This window comes from Paramisgurnus dabryanus, chromosome 1 (genome assembly GCF_030506205.2).
Source record: "Paramisgurnus dabryanus chromosome 1, PD_genome_1.1, whole genome shotgun sequence".
NCBI classification, from domain to species: Eukaryota; Metazoa; Chordata; class Actinopteri; order Cypriniformes; family Cobitidae; genus Paramisgurnus; species Paramisgurnus dabryanus.
Genome location: NC_133337.1, coordinates 7,810,691 through 7,827,015, shown reverse-complemented (window position 1 = coordinate 7,827,015; position 16,325 = coordinate 7,810,691). Strand labels below are relative to the sequence as shown.

At 38.2% G+C, this 16,325-nt stretch overlaps 1 protein-coding gene across 1 annotated transcript in view; it reads left to right on the top strand.

The window, feature by feature from the left end:
• The window catches only part of camk1da (calcium/calmodulin-dependent protein kinase 1Da), a 63,518-nt gene that overhangs the window by 40,792 nt on the left and 6,401 nt on the right, over positions 1–16,325 (top strand). The window contains exons 4-8 of the mRNA XM_065255315.2: positions 2,920–3,058; positions 3,138–3,264; positions 10,197–10,272; positions 11,917–12,029; positions 12,987–13,065. Of these exons, the coding sequence (XP_065111387.2) occupies positions 2,920–3,058; positions 3,138–3,264; positions 10,197–10,272; positions 11,917–12,029; positions 12,987–13,065 (534 nt within the window). The remainder of the gene's footprint in view (positions 1–2,919; positions 3,059–3,137; positions 3,265–10,196; positions 10,273–11,916; positions 12,030–12,986; positions 13,066–16,325) is intronic.

Genomic DNA, 16,325 nt, shown 5'->3' with positions numbered 1-16,325 from the left:
AGAGAAGGGTGGAGAAGAGGGGATGGAAGGAGAGCAGAAAAGGCTGGAGGAGAGGGTATGAGGTTAGATGAGAGAAGGTTGTAGAAGAGAAGATAAGAGGAGATAAGGCTGAAGGAGTGAGGTGAGAAGGTTGGAGGAGAGAAGGGGAGATGGGAAAGGAGAGAATGCTGAAGGAGAGAGGATGAGAGGAGAGAAGGCTGGATGAGAGGGGATTAGAGAAAAGCCGCAAGGACTGGAGGAAAGTGGATGAGGGGAGAGGAGAAAAACTGGAGGAGGAGAGAAGGTCGTAGAAGAAAGGATAAGATGAGAGAAGGCTGGAGGAGAGAGAAGAGAATGTTGGAGAAGAGAATGGGATGAGGGGAAAGGAGAGAAGGCTGAAGGAGAGTGGATAAGGGGAGATAGCTTTTGGAGATGGGATGAGAGCAGAAAAGACTGGAGAAGAGGGGATGAGATTAGAGAAGGAAAGGCTGGAGGAGGAGAGAAGTTTGTACAAGAGAGAATAAGAGCAGCTAAGGTTGGAGGAAAGAAGAGAAAAGGGGGTGGGCAAAATGAGAGAAGGCTGAAGGAGAGTGTATGAGGGGAGATGGAGAAGGCTGGAGGAGAGGGGAAGAGAGAAGAACAGAAAGGCTGGAGGAGCAAAGAAGGTTGTAGAAGAGAGGATAAGAGAAAAGAATGCTGGAGGAGGGTGGATGAGGGGAGAGAATGATAAATAAGAGGGGATGAGAGGAGAGCAGAAAGGATGGAGGAGGGTGGATGAGAGGAAAGGAGAGAATGCTAAATGCGAGAGGATGAGAAGAAAACAGAAAAAGCTTTAGGAGAGGGGATGAGGTTAGAGGAGAGAATGCTGGAAGAGAGAAGGTTGTAGAAGAGAGGATAAGAGGAGAGAAGGCTGGAGGATAGAGGAGAGAAGGAAATGGGGGAAATGAGAGAAGGTTGAAGGAGACTTGATTAGGAGAAAAGGCTGTAGAATAGGAGATGAGAGAAGGGTGGAGGAGATCAGAAACGGTTGGAGGAGAGTGTATGATGGGAGAGGAGATAATGCTGAATGAGAGGGGATGACTTTGAGCAGAGAAGGCTGGAGGATGAAAGAAGGTTGTAGAAGAGAGGATAAGAGGAGAAAAGGGTGGAGGAGAAGGGATGAGGGGAGAGAAGATGGGATAAGAGGAAAAAGGGTGGGGAAGATGGTATGAGGGAAGAGGAGAAGGGATAAGAGGCGAGAAGGGTGGAGAAGAGGGGATGAGAGAAGGGTGGATGAGAGGGGATGAGGGTAGAGGTGATGGGATAAGAGGAGAGAAGGGTGGAGGAGAGGGGATGAGGGGAGAGGTGATGGGATTAGAGGAGAGAAGAGAAGGGTGGAGAAGATGGGATGAAAGAAGGGTGGAGGAGGGGGGATGAGGGGAGAGGAGATGGGTTAAGAGGAGAGAAGGGTGTAGGAGAGAGGATAAGAGAAGGGTGGAGGAAAGGAGATGAGAGAAGTGTGGTGGAGAGGGGATGGGGAGAGCATATTGGATAAGAGGAGAAAAGGGTGTAGGAGAGGGGATGAGGGGAGAGGAGATGGGATAAGAGGAGAGAAGTGTGGAAGAGAGGGGATGAGAGAAGGGTGGGGGAGAGGAAGTGAGGGGAGAGGAGATGGGATAAGAGGAGACAGGATGGGGAGAAGAGAGAAAGCTGAAGGAAAGGGCATAAGAGGAGAGGAATGGGTATGAGAGGAGACAGATTGAGAAAAGAGATGAGACGACACGGGCAGAGGGGATAGAGGAAACAAACATTTATTTTCTGTCCTGATTTCACCCCCTGGAAACTTCATTACAATTTGAATTTTAGAGTGTTAATTTAAGAGTTGGCCTGGAGCCTGCCTCTCTTTCCCCTGTTAATGGCTTATACAGGGTTGTGTGTGTATGTGCATTTCAGACAGAAACATGAAGAACATTTTGGCATATGGCTTTGAGATAGATGAATATTTAAACACAACCAATCTGCTTTCTGTATGATAACAGATGCAGTTTAGAAACCCTCTTCATAATTCACACTGGATGTACAGTACTTGTGTGTATTTGAGTAAGTGTGATTACAGTTGGAATCTTTCCTAACTTTAAACTAACCTCTTTGCAGTGCCTCAAAAGGAGGTTTACACATTCACATCCATCAAACTCTCCATTAGATTTCTTCAAGTGTGTTTAGCATCCCAAAGGATGAAAGACATGAGCAAAAGACAGTCTCTTACATCAGTAGGGGGCGCTATTATATCAGCAGTACTGTAGTTTGAATGTAGCTCCTTGTAAACCAGTCCAACCAAAGACGTTAATGGTCTCACTGCAGAACAGAAGCCATACAGCAGCAACACAACCTACCCAAAGTCACAGTTTGTGGTTGAATTTGCATAAAAATAATTGGCTATTGCAGCCGCATGGTATCTAGATGAGATATGTAATGGAGTTTTTTGCTGAAGGTTCTTTTGACATCTGTGTGTTTTCTGTAAAAAGATAAAGTCGTTTTGCATTGAACTCAGATCAGTTTTGCAATGTGGGAATTTTTATCGTCAAAGTCAACATGCAGCACCCCCTACAGGGCACCTTTTAAATTGCAGTCCTACATGTGTACAAGGACACATTTGTGATATTTGTTCCAAGGTATTCTCAACATACAGTATAATAAATATAAATGTGACACAGACTGTGAAAACCCAGCTAAATTAATTTTTTTTGTAATTGACTTTTCTATATAAAATCATCTTACATAATGTAAAGTTCATTCTGTGAAAATGTAACCATGATATCTTTAATATTGGCTAAGTAAGGTCATGTCTAAGACTGAAATCAATATCAACTTTGATGCTCCTAATCTCATCATTGGATTTTGAGACTTTAGCCTGGATTTCACAGACAGCGTCATAACTTTACAAACAACCCTTCTTTTCAGTGTATCTGGAGGTGAGTTGTTTGACCGGATTGTGGAGAAAGGTTTCTACACAGAGAAGGACGCCAGCACGCTTATCAAACAAGTACTAGACGCTGTAAACTACCTCCACAGTATGGGCATTGTGCACAGAGATCTAAAGGTGAAAAAAACATCTGCAGATTGGTTTTATCTGAGGTTTGATGTGTTTGATGTTAATGTGTGTGTGTTTCTGTACTCAGCCCGAGAATCTGCTGTATTTCAACCCTCAAGACGGATCAAAGATCATGATCAGTGATTTTGGCCTGTCTAAGATGGAGGGGACAGGTGATGTCATGTCCACAGCCTGTGGAACACCGGGATATGTGGGTAAGAGAGATAAACTGTTTCTGTAGCAAGCGTTGCATAACATTGCATAAGCGTTGTAGCAGCATAAAAGTCACAGGTTCAATCCTGTATACTTTGAATGCACTGTAAGTGTGTCTGCCAAATGCGTAAGAAGACACTGTACACTGTAGTTGCATCTATGGCAAATCCAACATTTTAGTACACTACATAGAATTATGCTTCAGTAAAGCATGAACTTCGTTTTGGATGCTTTTGCTAGAAATAAAATTAGATCCGAAGAAACAATTATTGCCACACAGTAAGATTATGGAGTGGTAACATTTAAAGGATAATTCCGGTTTTTAACACTTTGAGTCTCATTTCTGGTTTGTTTTGGATGAACTACAATGATGGACACTGAAATTTTGACAATGGGTCGTGTCTTGAGTTTTTGACTTGTTTAGAAGCGTCTCTTGACTGCTTCAGAATGGAAGTCAATGACCATGCACAAACATGTCATTAAAACAACACTTAACGTTCATTTTCAAAACTGTGCTACTCACAGAGTGGTTCCTGGTGTTCCTTGATGATTAAAAACAAGTTGTGTAGTGAAATACAGTTTCTGTCGTGTTTTATTTGGCATTTTGTAAAATTCCATTGACTTCTCTTGGAAGACTCATTGCTCGCTGATATATCACTCCGCCGCCGGGAAACGGAAAAGGTCCTGTTTACATGTGGTTGTAGTTTTTTCGCTCGGTTTCTCTCAGAAGAAATGTTTCCCATATTTGATGGGTCAGTGACCAGCCTTAGGTTTGAAGTTGAGCTCGATTGTGACTGTCTATACGCTAGACACCGAGCGTACTTGTATGGCAAAGTGGTTGTCGCCATCAAGTGGTCGGGAGTGTGCTAACGCTTCAGACTCAAATATAGAGCGGAAGTATATACGCGGTTGTGAGGTATCTGAAAATATTGTTCCACTATAGCAAATAACACGGATTGAAATCATACATTGCGCCAATATATTTGTTTTTAATCATCAACGAACACCACGAACCACTCGGTGAGTAGTACAGTTTTGAAAATGAACGTTAAGTGTTGTTTTAATGACATGTTTGTGCATGGTCATTGACTTCCATTCTGAAGCAGTCAAGAGACGCTTTTAAACGAGTCAAAAAGTCAAAACACTACCCATTGTCAAAATTTCAGTGTCCATCACTGTAGTTCATCCAAAACAAACCAGAAATGAGACTCAAAGTGTTAAATACCTAAATTATCCTTTAAGTGAATATACTCTTAAAAATAAAGATGCTTAAAAAGTTTTTTACGGCAATCCCACAGAAGAAAAATGTTTGGTTCATCAAAAGCCATTTGGTTTCTAAAGATCCATTTCTTTATTACCTTTATAATCTAAAGGACTTTTCCCCCACAAATAACTGTGGAACAGAAAGGTTCTTTGGAAGATAAAGGGTTCTTTAGGGAACCATTTAGTCCAAAATGGTTCTTCTACTGTGTAGCAGAGCTCAGATTCTTTGGTTTTGGAAAAAATTTTATTATAAAAGTTAAAGTCACTTTTGGTACGCTGTTGGTACAGTATGTTGGCAAATACAAGTAGGGGAGAACGGGGCACAAACTAACACTTTTGGCTTTGGCTCTCTCATTCAAAAAATATTTAAGTTAGATGAATCATTTTTGTACACAATCAACACACACATCTCTGCTACAAATGAACACTTAAAGTTTGTTTTTGGGACCTACCGTTATCAAACAATTACACTGAAAGTGAGAGGAGTGCAGACGTTACCCCGTAGGTGGGCTTCATTGTAACAAACAGAGGGTTTGTTGTAACACCTGCTAGAAAATTTAGTAACATAACTAAATTTAATAACACAAATAATTTAATCAAATTCTGTCTATATACTAAAGGTGGACATTGTTTATATATCTGCCTATAATAGATAGATATCCACACATTTATCCATCCATGATCCTTTATCTAAACATTCTTGTATTATGCATCAATGCATATAAATAGATTTTTTTGAAAGGGCCGCACAATTAAGACAAAAATAATCATAATTGTGAGTTACTTTCCCTGATATTGTATTAACAGTTATCATTTTAATGAATAGTATTTACATTGTTTTCATTTCATTATGATTGTATACCTGAGGCTTAATTGTAACAATGTGTGACAACTAACCCCCCTGTGTAAAAATGTTTTCAAATTCAGTTACTAGGAGTTGTTGCTGACATGATGGTGTTATGTTTTAGGTAACAAGACAGTGATTAAAATAATATAAGATTGGATTTGGTGACTTACACGCCCAACTCAGAAATAAAAAAAAACATATGATGAAGAAATTTACTTTTTGTTTCATATCTTAACCAAAAAACATCTAAACTTCACGTGACATCTTCTGACAGTAATAGAAAAAGACCAAAAGCACAGATTGCTCGGCCCTGTATAAATATGTAAAGTAGCCGTGTTACAATTAACCCTGCGTTACTTTGTGCCTTTCTAACCCCTTCTATTGCAACATTGTAAAGATCTCTAAAATTCTAGTGGAGATCACTATGGGGTGCTATTGTCAGGAGAACCACGGATTTAAGCATGTCTCCATGTTCTGTTCATTTTTAATATCATTGATGTGTAGAAAAATTCCAATCTGTCTATAGATTGTATTTGAAATCATGTGTAAATGTATCATGCATGTGAATGTGTAGATATTCACTATGACTGTTATGGATTGTGTGTGGTGGTAAAGCTCATTTGTATTCCGCCTTTAGCCTATTCTTATCACACACTGACAGAATTGCTCCACAGTCGCCTGCTTTTCCCCTTCGATTAGAGCGACCACACCACTCTAAGCCAACATACCCATACGTGAAGCTACATGCTGATGTTGGTCTACTCAGAAATAAACAATTCATGGACAGCAACAATTTAAGAGATAGTCTGTTGTTTATAATAGTCTGGTTAACCTATAGATTTCTACAGCACTGTGATTAATCCTCATGAAGGTGAGAGTCATTATGTATTTACCCTGAACTAAACCACAAAAATGCAGTGTAGCATATCTGTGAGATAAGTAACACAGTGACTCAATGGCTCTGTCCTGCTGTTGCTGTTGATGTGAGGACGCACCCTACGTCTGCATCTATGTATCTGTTCATGTTTAAGGGGATTTGAGTCGCCCTAGCATCGTGCTTGGTGCATGTCTGTTCATGTATGTGTTTTGAGGTCTTTGTGGACAGGTTTCCATGGGAACCGTTTTAATGATGATGTGTTTATAAAGCGAAGTCCGAACCAGTTGCATCTCAAACTGGGCTTATACACTGCCATGTTTGTTTCTTCTTGGTATTCGTCATAAGAATGAGAGCATCCCACAGGCATGTGTTAAAAATGTGAATGCCTAGTAGTAAAATTTGTCTTTAAATGGTAACAGCCTCACACTAAGAGAGCCTTACACAAATCACATTTAAAGGATCAACCACTGCTGTCGTCTTTTACCCTTTAGATTTTCATATTTCTCATGCTTTTGTTTGTCTCCTCTCTCAGACACTTCTCTATAGTCAACACTTTTAATTAGGGATGCACCGATACCACTTTTTTGGAATACGAGTACGAGTACGAGTACTTGCAATTCAGTACTTGCCGATACCGATACCGAGTATTTAATAAAAAAACATGATTTAAATTTACAGGTAACAGCTTTAGTAATATAATTTAACAAAAAAACAAATGACTAGTTTTCCAGTTTGTTGTAAACTCTGCCTCTTTGGACAACACAAGAGGCATTAACCCCTTACACGCCGCTCAAACATAGACATTTCTCAGATTGTGGTATCGATTCCAGGTATCGGGGGACTTTTAACGAGTACGAGTACTTTAGAAAATGTGGTATCGAGGCCGATACCCGATACCAGTATCGGTATCGGTGCATCCCTACTTTTAATTGGATTATATTGAATGTAATCAGAGTTTTGTTAGAATGCTTCTGGTTTGTATTTTATACAAACAATTTAAGTACAAAAATGAATTGATGGTCAACATGAAGTTTATAAGGTCTTATTACACTGGTTGTTGAAATGCTTGATTCTGATTGGCCAGTCTTGACATTTGCAGGTTTTGGTATTTACACACAGGTGTGTTATTAACACACAGTAACCCGGATGCTGCAAATTATTTTAACAGATAGTGTTTAATATTACACAAAAATTTAATAAAATAATGCTACTCTTTTTAAAATCAAATAATTGTCTTTTCTGAAGAACTTTCCCCTTTCAAAAGCGTCAGCTTGTGCATTTTCACATGTACACACAAAATCTGTAAACAAAAAGGCACTATATACAGTACAGTATACAGTGAATTTTCTGCATTGTTATAGCTCTTTTATCGTTGAGTTGTGTTTTAGTGTTACAATTAACGGTTAAAGTCCTGGCAGAAAATTACCAGTACATTTTTCATAGCTGTACTGTAATGCAAGCATTTTATAATATGAATAGCTCATAGTTTCAAAGTAGCTGCCAGATCAAAGCTACCTGTGCATTTCTGAGAGCTGTTTTAAGGTCATAGGATTTATTTCAATTCTGATGCAAATGAGCCTTGTTTCATCCGAAGCTTTCATAAGCAATAGACGAGTCAAGCATTGAACACACACACATAATAGTGCAGGACTATCTGAAGCCCTAAACCACAGAATCAAAGCTTTTGTGTGATGAGTGAAAGCTTGTTTCCTGAAGGAAGGAAAATGTGTAGAGGCAGAAAGTGGAGAGTATAATAGAATAAATTAAGGACTGAGAAGCCTTCAGCCTCCTGTGGAGAAGAACAGGATCATGTGAGTGTGTCTAGTGTAGGTGTGTGTCCTCGAGCTCTCCAAAAATGTCTGCCTATGTATATAAACTTTGTATTGTATACATTTTGTATTTTGAATGTATGATGTTCAAAAAAAGTAAGATGATGATTGCAGATACAGATTATATAATGAGTGAGCATCTGAAATCGCCTGCTGTGACAGTACTGCCTAACAGCTAACTTTATCATTAAAACAGTATGTTCTAGTATGTGTGGGTGCAGGGTACATTTCAGCCATACTGCCAGTATACCTTCTTTAATACTGCATCTGCCATGTTTAAATTGTCATGTCACCCATAATTATGTCCTTTGACCCATGATTTAATCAAAACGTATGTGTTGTTCATCAAGTACAATTAAATCATGAAGAAGACATTTCTGGTACGCTTTAAAAAAATTCCTTGTTGCACTTACATTTTTAAGTTTAATCAACTTGAATTTTACAATTCATTTCTTAACTAGTGGGGAGTTGTTAGAAATTGTAAAATAAAGTTTAATTAGCTTAGTTATTTATAGCAACTACTTACTAGTCAAGAAAGTTGAAACTAAGGAGGCGTGCACACCAAGGCGTTTACGCCGGCGTATGTTTTCAGTTGTTTTCTAATGGAAGCGTGCGCTTTTCAAAAACGGCAGCAGCCGGTGGGTTTTGTCCAAGCTGAGCACCGGCACTCTGCGCTTTTTTGCGTTAAGCGTCGAGAGTTGAAAGATATTCGATAGAGTTAGATAGGTCCATACATACCCTTTCCATCAACGTGTGTCCCATATCTCTGTCTCTTGTACCAACCCACTAGCTTAGCACAAAGACCGGAAGTTAATGGCTCCAGCTAGCATATTGCTCTCAATAAGTGACCAAATAACATCAACATTTTCCTATTTATATGTTGTGATTTGTATAGTCACAGCGTGTACAAATAACAAGGTCATATGAGATACAACCATCTTTTAACCATAGTCATACTGGGAACTATATTCTCAGAAGGCGAAGCACTGCTACTTTGGCAGAGTGATTTGCTCCCAGCACCTGAGAAGCCCCCTGGTGAGGAGCAGAGAGTTGGCACAAGTGTTGGGCTAATCACTCCCCCAAAGTTGCAGTGCTTAACCTTCTGGGAATATAGTTCCCAGTGTGTATAAGATGGCTGTGTCTCATATGACCTTGTTATTTGTACATGCTGTGACTATACAAATCACAACATATAAACAGGAAAATGTTGGTGTTATTTTGTCAGTTATTGGGAGCAGTATGCTAGCTGGAGCCATTTACTTCCAGTCTTTGTGCTAAGCTAGCTAGCGGTGGGTACAACAGACAGAGTTACGGGACGCACGGAGATGAAAGGGTATGCATTGACTTATCTAACTCTAGGGTGAATAATCTAAAGTCCCCAAAAGACGACGTGTGTCTTTAATTGTAAATATTTAAGTGCAACAAGGAATTTTTACAGTGTACCTAGTTTGTAGGAATTTTTAATACAGCGAGGAAAATAAGTATTTGAACACCCTGCTATTTTGCAAGTTCTCCCACTTAGAAATCATGGAGGGGTCTGAAATTTTCATCGTATGTGCATGTCCACTCTGAGAGACATAATCTAAAAAAGAAATCCAGAAATCAGAATGTATGATTTTTAACTATGTATTTTTATGATACAGCTGTCATACTTAAATACTTATTTTCCTCACTGTATATATTTATATTTTTTATTTGGCGGTTCCTTGTTACGTGTGGCTTCACGGTATAGTAGTGTCCATTGAATGCACACTCGAAAATACTGTTTTTCGAATACTTTGAATTCGGACATGCTACTCGCCTCCTATTCTGATTTTCCCCTACTATAAAGTATGGAAGAAGAAGGTCAAGTGAAGCACAGTGCATTTTGGGAAACTAGAATCAGTGCGCTTTGCTGTTGTATACTGCACATTTTTCTAAATGAAGTAGCTCATTTTTATTGTTTGTACAGACAAAATCTTCATAAAGTGTGAATATTGTTACATTTTTATTTAGTCACTCCTCAACAAAATGACACGCATTGTCTTTTTCCAAATCTATCCTTTTTTTAACAACAATCTTACAGGACAAATAATATTAGATAAGTTGATTTATCTAACACTTCATTTCTTTTCTCAGCTCCAGAAGTTCTCGCTCAGAAACCGTACAGTAAAGCTGTCGACTGCTGGTCTATCGGAGTCATTGCCTACATTTTGTAAGTACCCACAATGCAACACCCCTCATTCTTTTATTTGTACGAGACAGCCATACAAATACTGGTCAGGACAGAGCAATGCTTGCTCATGTTTACACAGTATCAGTGAGAGGTACTCTTATACACACTTGATCCATCTTTTACTGATCAGCACCAGTTGTTGCACCCCACTTTGTTAAGGCTCCTTATATTGTTTAGATTGTGAATGTCTCAGTCATTTTAAGAGAAAAGAGAGAAAGCATGTCTCACATGTAAATGAGATGCTGTTTGATGACAGATTTCTGCAATGCTTTATGGGAAAGAATTCTTAATTTCAGCGTCTCTGTATGTTTCTTCACCAGTTTTGAATGTGTCATTAAAGCTGTGGCCATCTGTGTGTGTGTGTGTTTCATTGCAAGTCTAAGTAGAAATTACATGTAAATGACAAAACAATAGATGGAAAGAGATATGAATGTTCTTTACATTATGTAGTATGATTTTATGTAAATCACTAAAAATGACTTTGGCTGGGATTTCACAGACGGGGTCACATACACTATGTCATGTCATATTAATGTTTTCATAGGATGAATGAATAATAGTGATGCAAGGACTAGATCAAACCATTTTCAAGACCGTCAAGTCATCCACTTAAAGTCAAGCACCCTTTCCACGTCTGTGTATATTTATGTGGCTTGTATTTTTGTTTTGGTCCCTCGTTCCCAAGCGCTTTGGGTCGACTCCTGTGCCAACACAAACACTCACTGTCTGTCAACAAACCGGCAAAGCTGTCGATGAGATAGCGGTTCCCATCCTACACACAGATGCCCTGATTCCACATTCACGTGCTTACACCAGTCTGTTTTCCAATGTTGCTCACGGGGCGCCATGACAGTGAAAATTACTCAATTTGAAAAGTCGATATTCAGTGACGCAGATGACAGCGTTCGTTGATGATGCAGCAAAGTTCAGATCAACTAGTGAGATGGATTGTATGGGGTGGTTTGATGTGGCAACCGCTAGTGAAGGCACTTGACCTTCAGGTAGGATAAAGGAACGACATTGGCAACCAGATGCTGGTGACCTCAAGCATGAATGCCTCTTTAAACTGCCCTTATTTTGTAAGATGAACCATAATGTTACAAAAGTGTGATTACTGATAGCCCCTCTCCATCGGTGGTCCGCTGGTGATCAAATTCAGATCTCATGGCTGGTTTACTCTCTCTCCCCCTCTCAGGTGTGATTATTGCAATGACACCGACTGAAAGCATAGCTAATTCTTTGATTAGCTCACCCAGCGCAAAGTGAGAAAAACACTAAGGTAATGGGGTCGAAATCAGGCATAAAATTACAATCGCTTTCACCCCCACTGCCTTCGTTCCCCGCCAGGAAAGGCGTAGATGATGATGGAAAACAAAAGATAATGAATTTTGGAATTTTAATTCGCAGTGCACTGGTTTAATGTTTCTTTTTAAGATTTCCAAAAGCCTGATGGGGTTTATGATCACTGATTTACAATTACTTAGTGATACGTTTACTTCTAAATCAAGGTGTGAGACTTTTAGGAGAAGTAATATGTGCTTTTAAAGGTATAATTTACTTTCATTATAGGTAACCGAGTGGCCTGTACATTCTTCAGTATTTCTCTTGTTGTGTTTTTCAAAGGTTGTGTGGTTACCCTCCATTTTACGATGAGAACGACTCCAAACTTTTTGAGCAGATTCTGAAAGCTGACTATGAGTTTGATGCACCATACTGGGATGATATATCAGATTCAGGTAATGTTTGTGCATCACGTTTTGTTAAACCAAAGCAGTCTCATTAGAAATGCTGTTTTGATTCTCTTGTTAATGTGACGTCACACAAACAAAGCACTGTCACCACGGCCACTGATTAATGGTTAATTTTACCCAACAGCTTTTCTAAATGTATTTGTTAGCATGTTGTAGCGCTAATGCAGCTAAAGATAATATTGTCTCAGACTGTATCTCAGGAATAAGATTTATTTTTAACCAAAAGCGCTCACTGTATGTTGGTCTGTTGCTAAGGGAGTGAGGAGCAGTAGCTCATTTGCATTTAAAGTTACACAGCACTTTTTTGCTTTCATCCAAATAGAGGCATTTTGGACATGCTATAATAAATTATCTGTTTGGTATTTTAGTTAAAACTTTACAGACAGATTCTAAACACACCTCAGACTTTTATTACATCTTTTAGAAATGGGCATATATGTGCCCTTTAACTCATACAGACTACATTATGATGATTGATACATTTGTAGATATTTTATCTCAAAAGCACTCACTCATTCCTCAGTAACACTAAATGCTGGTGTAAGAATGAAATAAATGTTTGCATGATTTACAGGAAACTCTGAGCACAAGTTTGGGCATTTGGTAAACTCCACAGCCACATGACTGATGTTTTGATGTCATTACTCACACACACACACACACACACACACACACACACACACACACACACACACACACACACACACACACACACACACACACACACACACACACACACACACACACACACACACACACACACACACACACACTTTGAAGTTCTTCCTACCTACAAATGAAAGCTAGTTAATGTATCCAAATTTCCATCTGTTCCATCCAACATCAGATTATTGTTCTTGTGGCCTAAAATGTCAAAATCAAATGTTGTTTCTTTAAATAAATCCTAATGTGCTGTTGTTTGTTTGTTAATTTCACTTACAGCAAAAGATTTTATTAGTTGTTTAATGGAAAAGGATCCTGCTAAGCGATACACATGTGAAGAGGCCCTTCGGCATCCCTGGTAAGTCACATGGTGTCCTGATCACTGAGGACCCTTATACACTTATACTGTGTTTGAATGGATTATGTAAGGAATAAATAATGACCGGCTGTTGAATTATTTGAAAATAATGCACACCCAAGATGGTAATGCAAATTATTTTCAAATAATTCAAAGGACCGGAGTCATTTATTCCTCTTATACCACGGTTACAACAAACACTGCTCTGGTGCCTATTTTTTAAGCCAGAATAAAGCATTCAACAGGCCCATAGTATAAATAGATACAGAGAGACAGATTTATAAGAAATCATAAAAGCTTAAATGTGACCCTGGACCGCAAAACCAGTCATAAGTAGCACAGGTATATTTATTTGTAGCAATAATAGCTAACAATACATTGTATGGGTCAATATTATTGTTTTTTCTTTTAATAAAAAAATCATTAGAATATTAAGTTAAGATCCATGAATATTCCATTAAGATATTTTGTAATTGTCCTACCTTAAATATATCACAAATGTATTTATCATTTGTAATATGTGTTGCCAAGGACTTTTTGACAACTTTAAGGGTGATTGAAAAAAGGGTGATTTTCTTAATATTTAGATTTTTTGCATCCTCATATTCCAGATTTTCAATATCTGTCAAATATTGTCTTATCCTAACTTATTGATCCAGCTTTCAAATGATATACATTAAAAAAAGTACCCTTATGACATTTTGGTTTTGTGGTCCAGGGTCACATATTCAACATAATAAAACAGTAAAATAAGGCAATGAACAATATGACACTGTGTATCAGGGTTTTGAGACACAAGACACGAACCCAAATGCAGACGTTGACAACAGAGGAATTTATTGAACAAACAGAAAAACAAAACCCACGAGGGGGCAAAACAAGACAAGGAAAACACGACACTGAACTGACACTAAACTTAAAAAAAACATTAAACAAACTAAGACTAGATTTCACAAAGTACTCACAGGTAAACCAACAGGATATGCGACAAGATGAACGTGCACAGAACAGCAAACACGAGGACAATAAATAAGGGACAAAATAAATTACATACACCTGGAAATCATTACATGTAAGGGATCGGGGAAAAAGTGACGAGACCCGGGAAATGCGTGGTCAGAATAAACCAATACTAAAACCACGCATCTCCAAAACATGGTACTGCCAGGACCCCAACACAAAGACTAGATATAATTTAAGACATGATTCTGACAGGGTCCAGACACTGTGCTTTACACTGGTTTTACCATGAGTAAGGGGTTAATTGTGGTCAAATCAACATAAAGTCCAACTTCAGTAGTATACTGCTTATATTAGGGACTTTAAACAACAGCTTCTGGTGGAACGGCAACGGCATTCTGACGTTGTATTGCGCATGAGCAAATTTAACTGCTACTTTGCGACGTTCTACTGTAACGGTCTACTACGGGAGAACAGCTGATTTGCCGTTAGAGATTATGTAAATAAATGTTATGATTCATGGCATATGACATTGTAATTGCATCAGTTTATGATTGTACCACAAGTCTTTTATATAATATGTGTTCAAATGTTTTAAATGTAAGCTACTTCTAAAGATTTTTAAGTATTCAACATTTTCAGTATTGCTTAAATCTAGGTTTTTAGACTTATTTACATCATACAATAGTAAAAACTTCTTCTGACAAAAGATTGTCATGTAATGCCAAAAGCAATCCTTCTCTTGCTTTTTTAAATGACAATTTTTTGTATCTTAATAAATTAATTAATACCACGTTGCGCTGTCCTGTTTACGGTTCCTTAGTGATTTTTACGTTCTTGACAGCATACTTCCGGTCGCCGTAGCCGTTTCATTCCCAACTGTTGCTTAAAGTCCCTAATAAAGAATGGCTACAGCAACAGGATAAAACAACTCACATTTTATTTATATAGCGCTTTTCACAATTGTTTAATTATTCCAAACCAGCTTTACATTTATAAAAGCAAGAGAAAACAAAGAGGAAGAGGACAACAAAAGTTCAATTCAATTCAATTCAATTTTATTTATATAGCGCTTTTCACAAAAGTCAATTGTTTCAAAGCAGCTTTACATAAATAGAAGCAGTGAAAAGCACAGAAAACGACAGATAGCACAACAAAATACATGATAGCATGAGCAGTTAAATTTGCTGCGGCTATGACTCAATATTATAATTGCACGTATTACTAAAGCAACGTATAGAAGAGGAAGCTAGGTAAAGCCCAAAAAGGCTGCCTCCCCGGGGTGAAAAACCCCCTAGGAGAAAAAAAAAACCCCGGGCTTTTATCCGAGGAAAAATAAGTCCTAGGAGGGAAAAACCCTTGGGAGAACGGAAATGGAGATTTAGCGGAGATTAAGCGGTTCTGCCGGTGATCGTTGGTCAGGTATCAGCTGGGCATAACGTTGAAGGACAGCCAGTAGATCAGAGGTGTGCCAACTTTCACATCTACCGGGACTGGGTCTGTTTTCAGGGAGAGAAAAACAAAATCGTATTAGCGTAGCGGCCGTTCATATGTATTGAAGTGTCACACAGTGATGTGGTTTAACTCAGCTTAAAAAAAGTAGTACAGCGGCTAAAATTAAACATTCTATGAGAAAAAAACCTTGAGAGAGAGCTAGATAAACTGATCTTATAGAGGATATATTTTATATTAGAAACAGTATTTAAACATTTTATAAGAATTAAAACGTTATAAAAAAAGTTAAGGGAAGCGGTTGGTTGTCACTGGGCAGACTTGGGCGATCCAGTAGCAAAATAATACTATATATTAAATACTATATTAAAAATACCGTACTATAGAATTTTAAATGAATAAAGAAATAGAAATGAAACACAAAAAAAAAACATACATAAAATATTTAACTAGCCTAACCGTAGCTTCTATATGTTACAAGATTTTATATAGATAAAACAGAATGTGTTTTCAATGTTTGTGTAGTCACAGGTGCGAGTATATCTGCTGCTATTTTATAATAACTTTAATTTAGTCTAAGAAGGAATCATTTTATAGAGATAAAAGTCAGTTAAAAGTACTTAAAAGTCATTTCTGATTTACTTTTATATTCTTAAAGTGTCATTTATTCCTCAAAGGCTCTTAAGGTGTACCGAAACAATTAAACCACAACCCACAAACAACATTTAGAGGCTGAGTTGATTTCATGTTATTAGTGTCACACTTGATTCATATTCGTACGAGACGCCATCTATGTCAGAGGGGGATTGCGTGCACGTTATGAGTATCAGGTTGAATTCGTTCTCTCT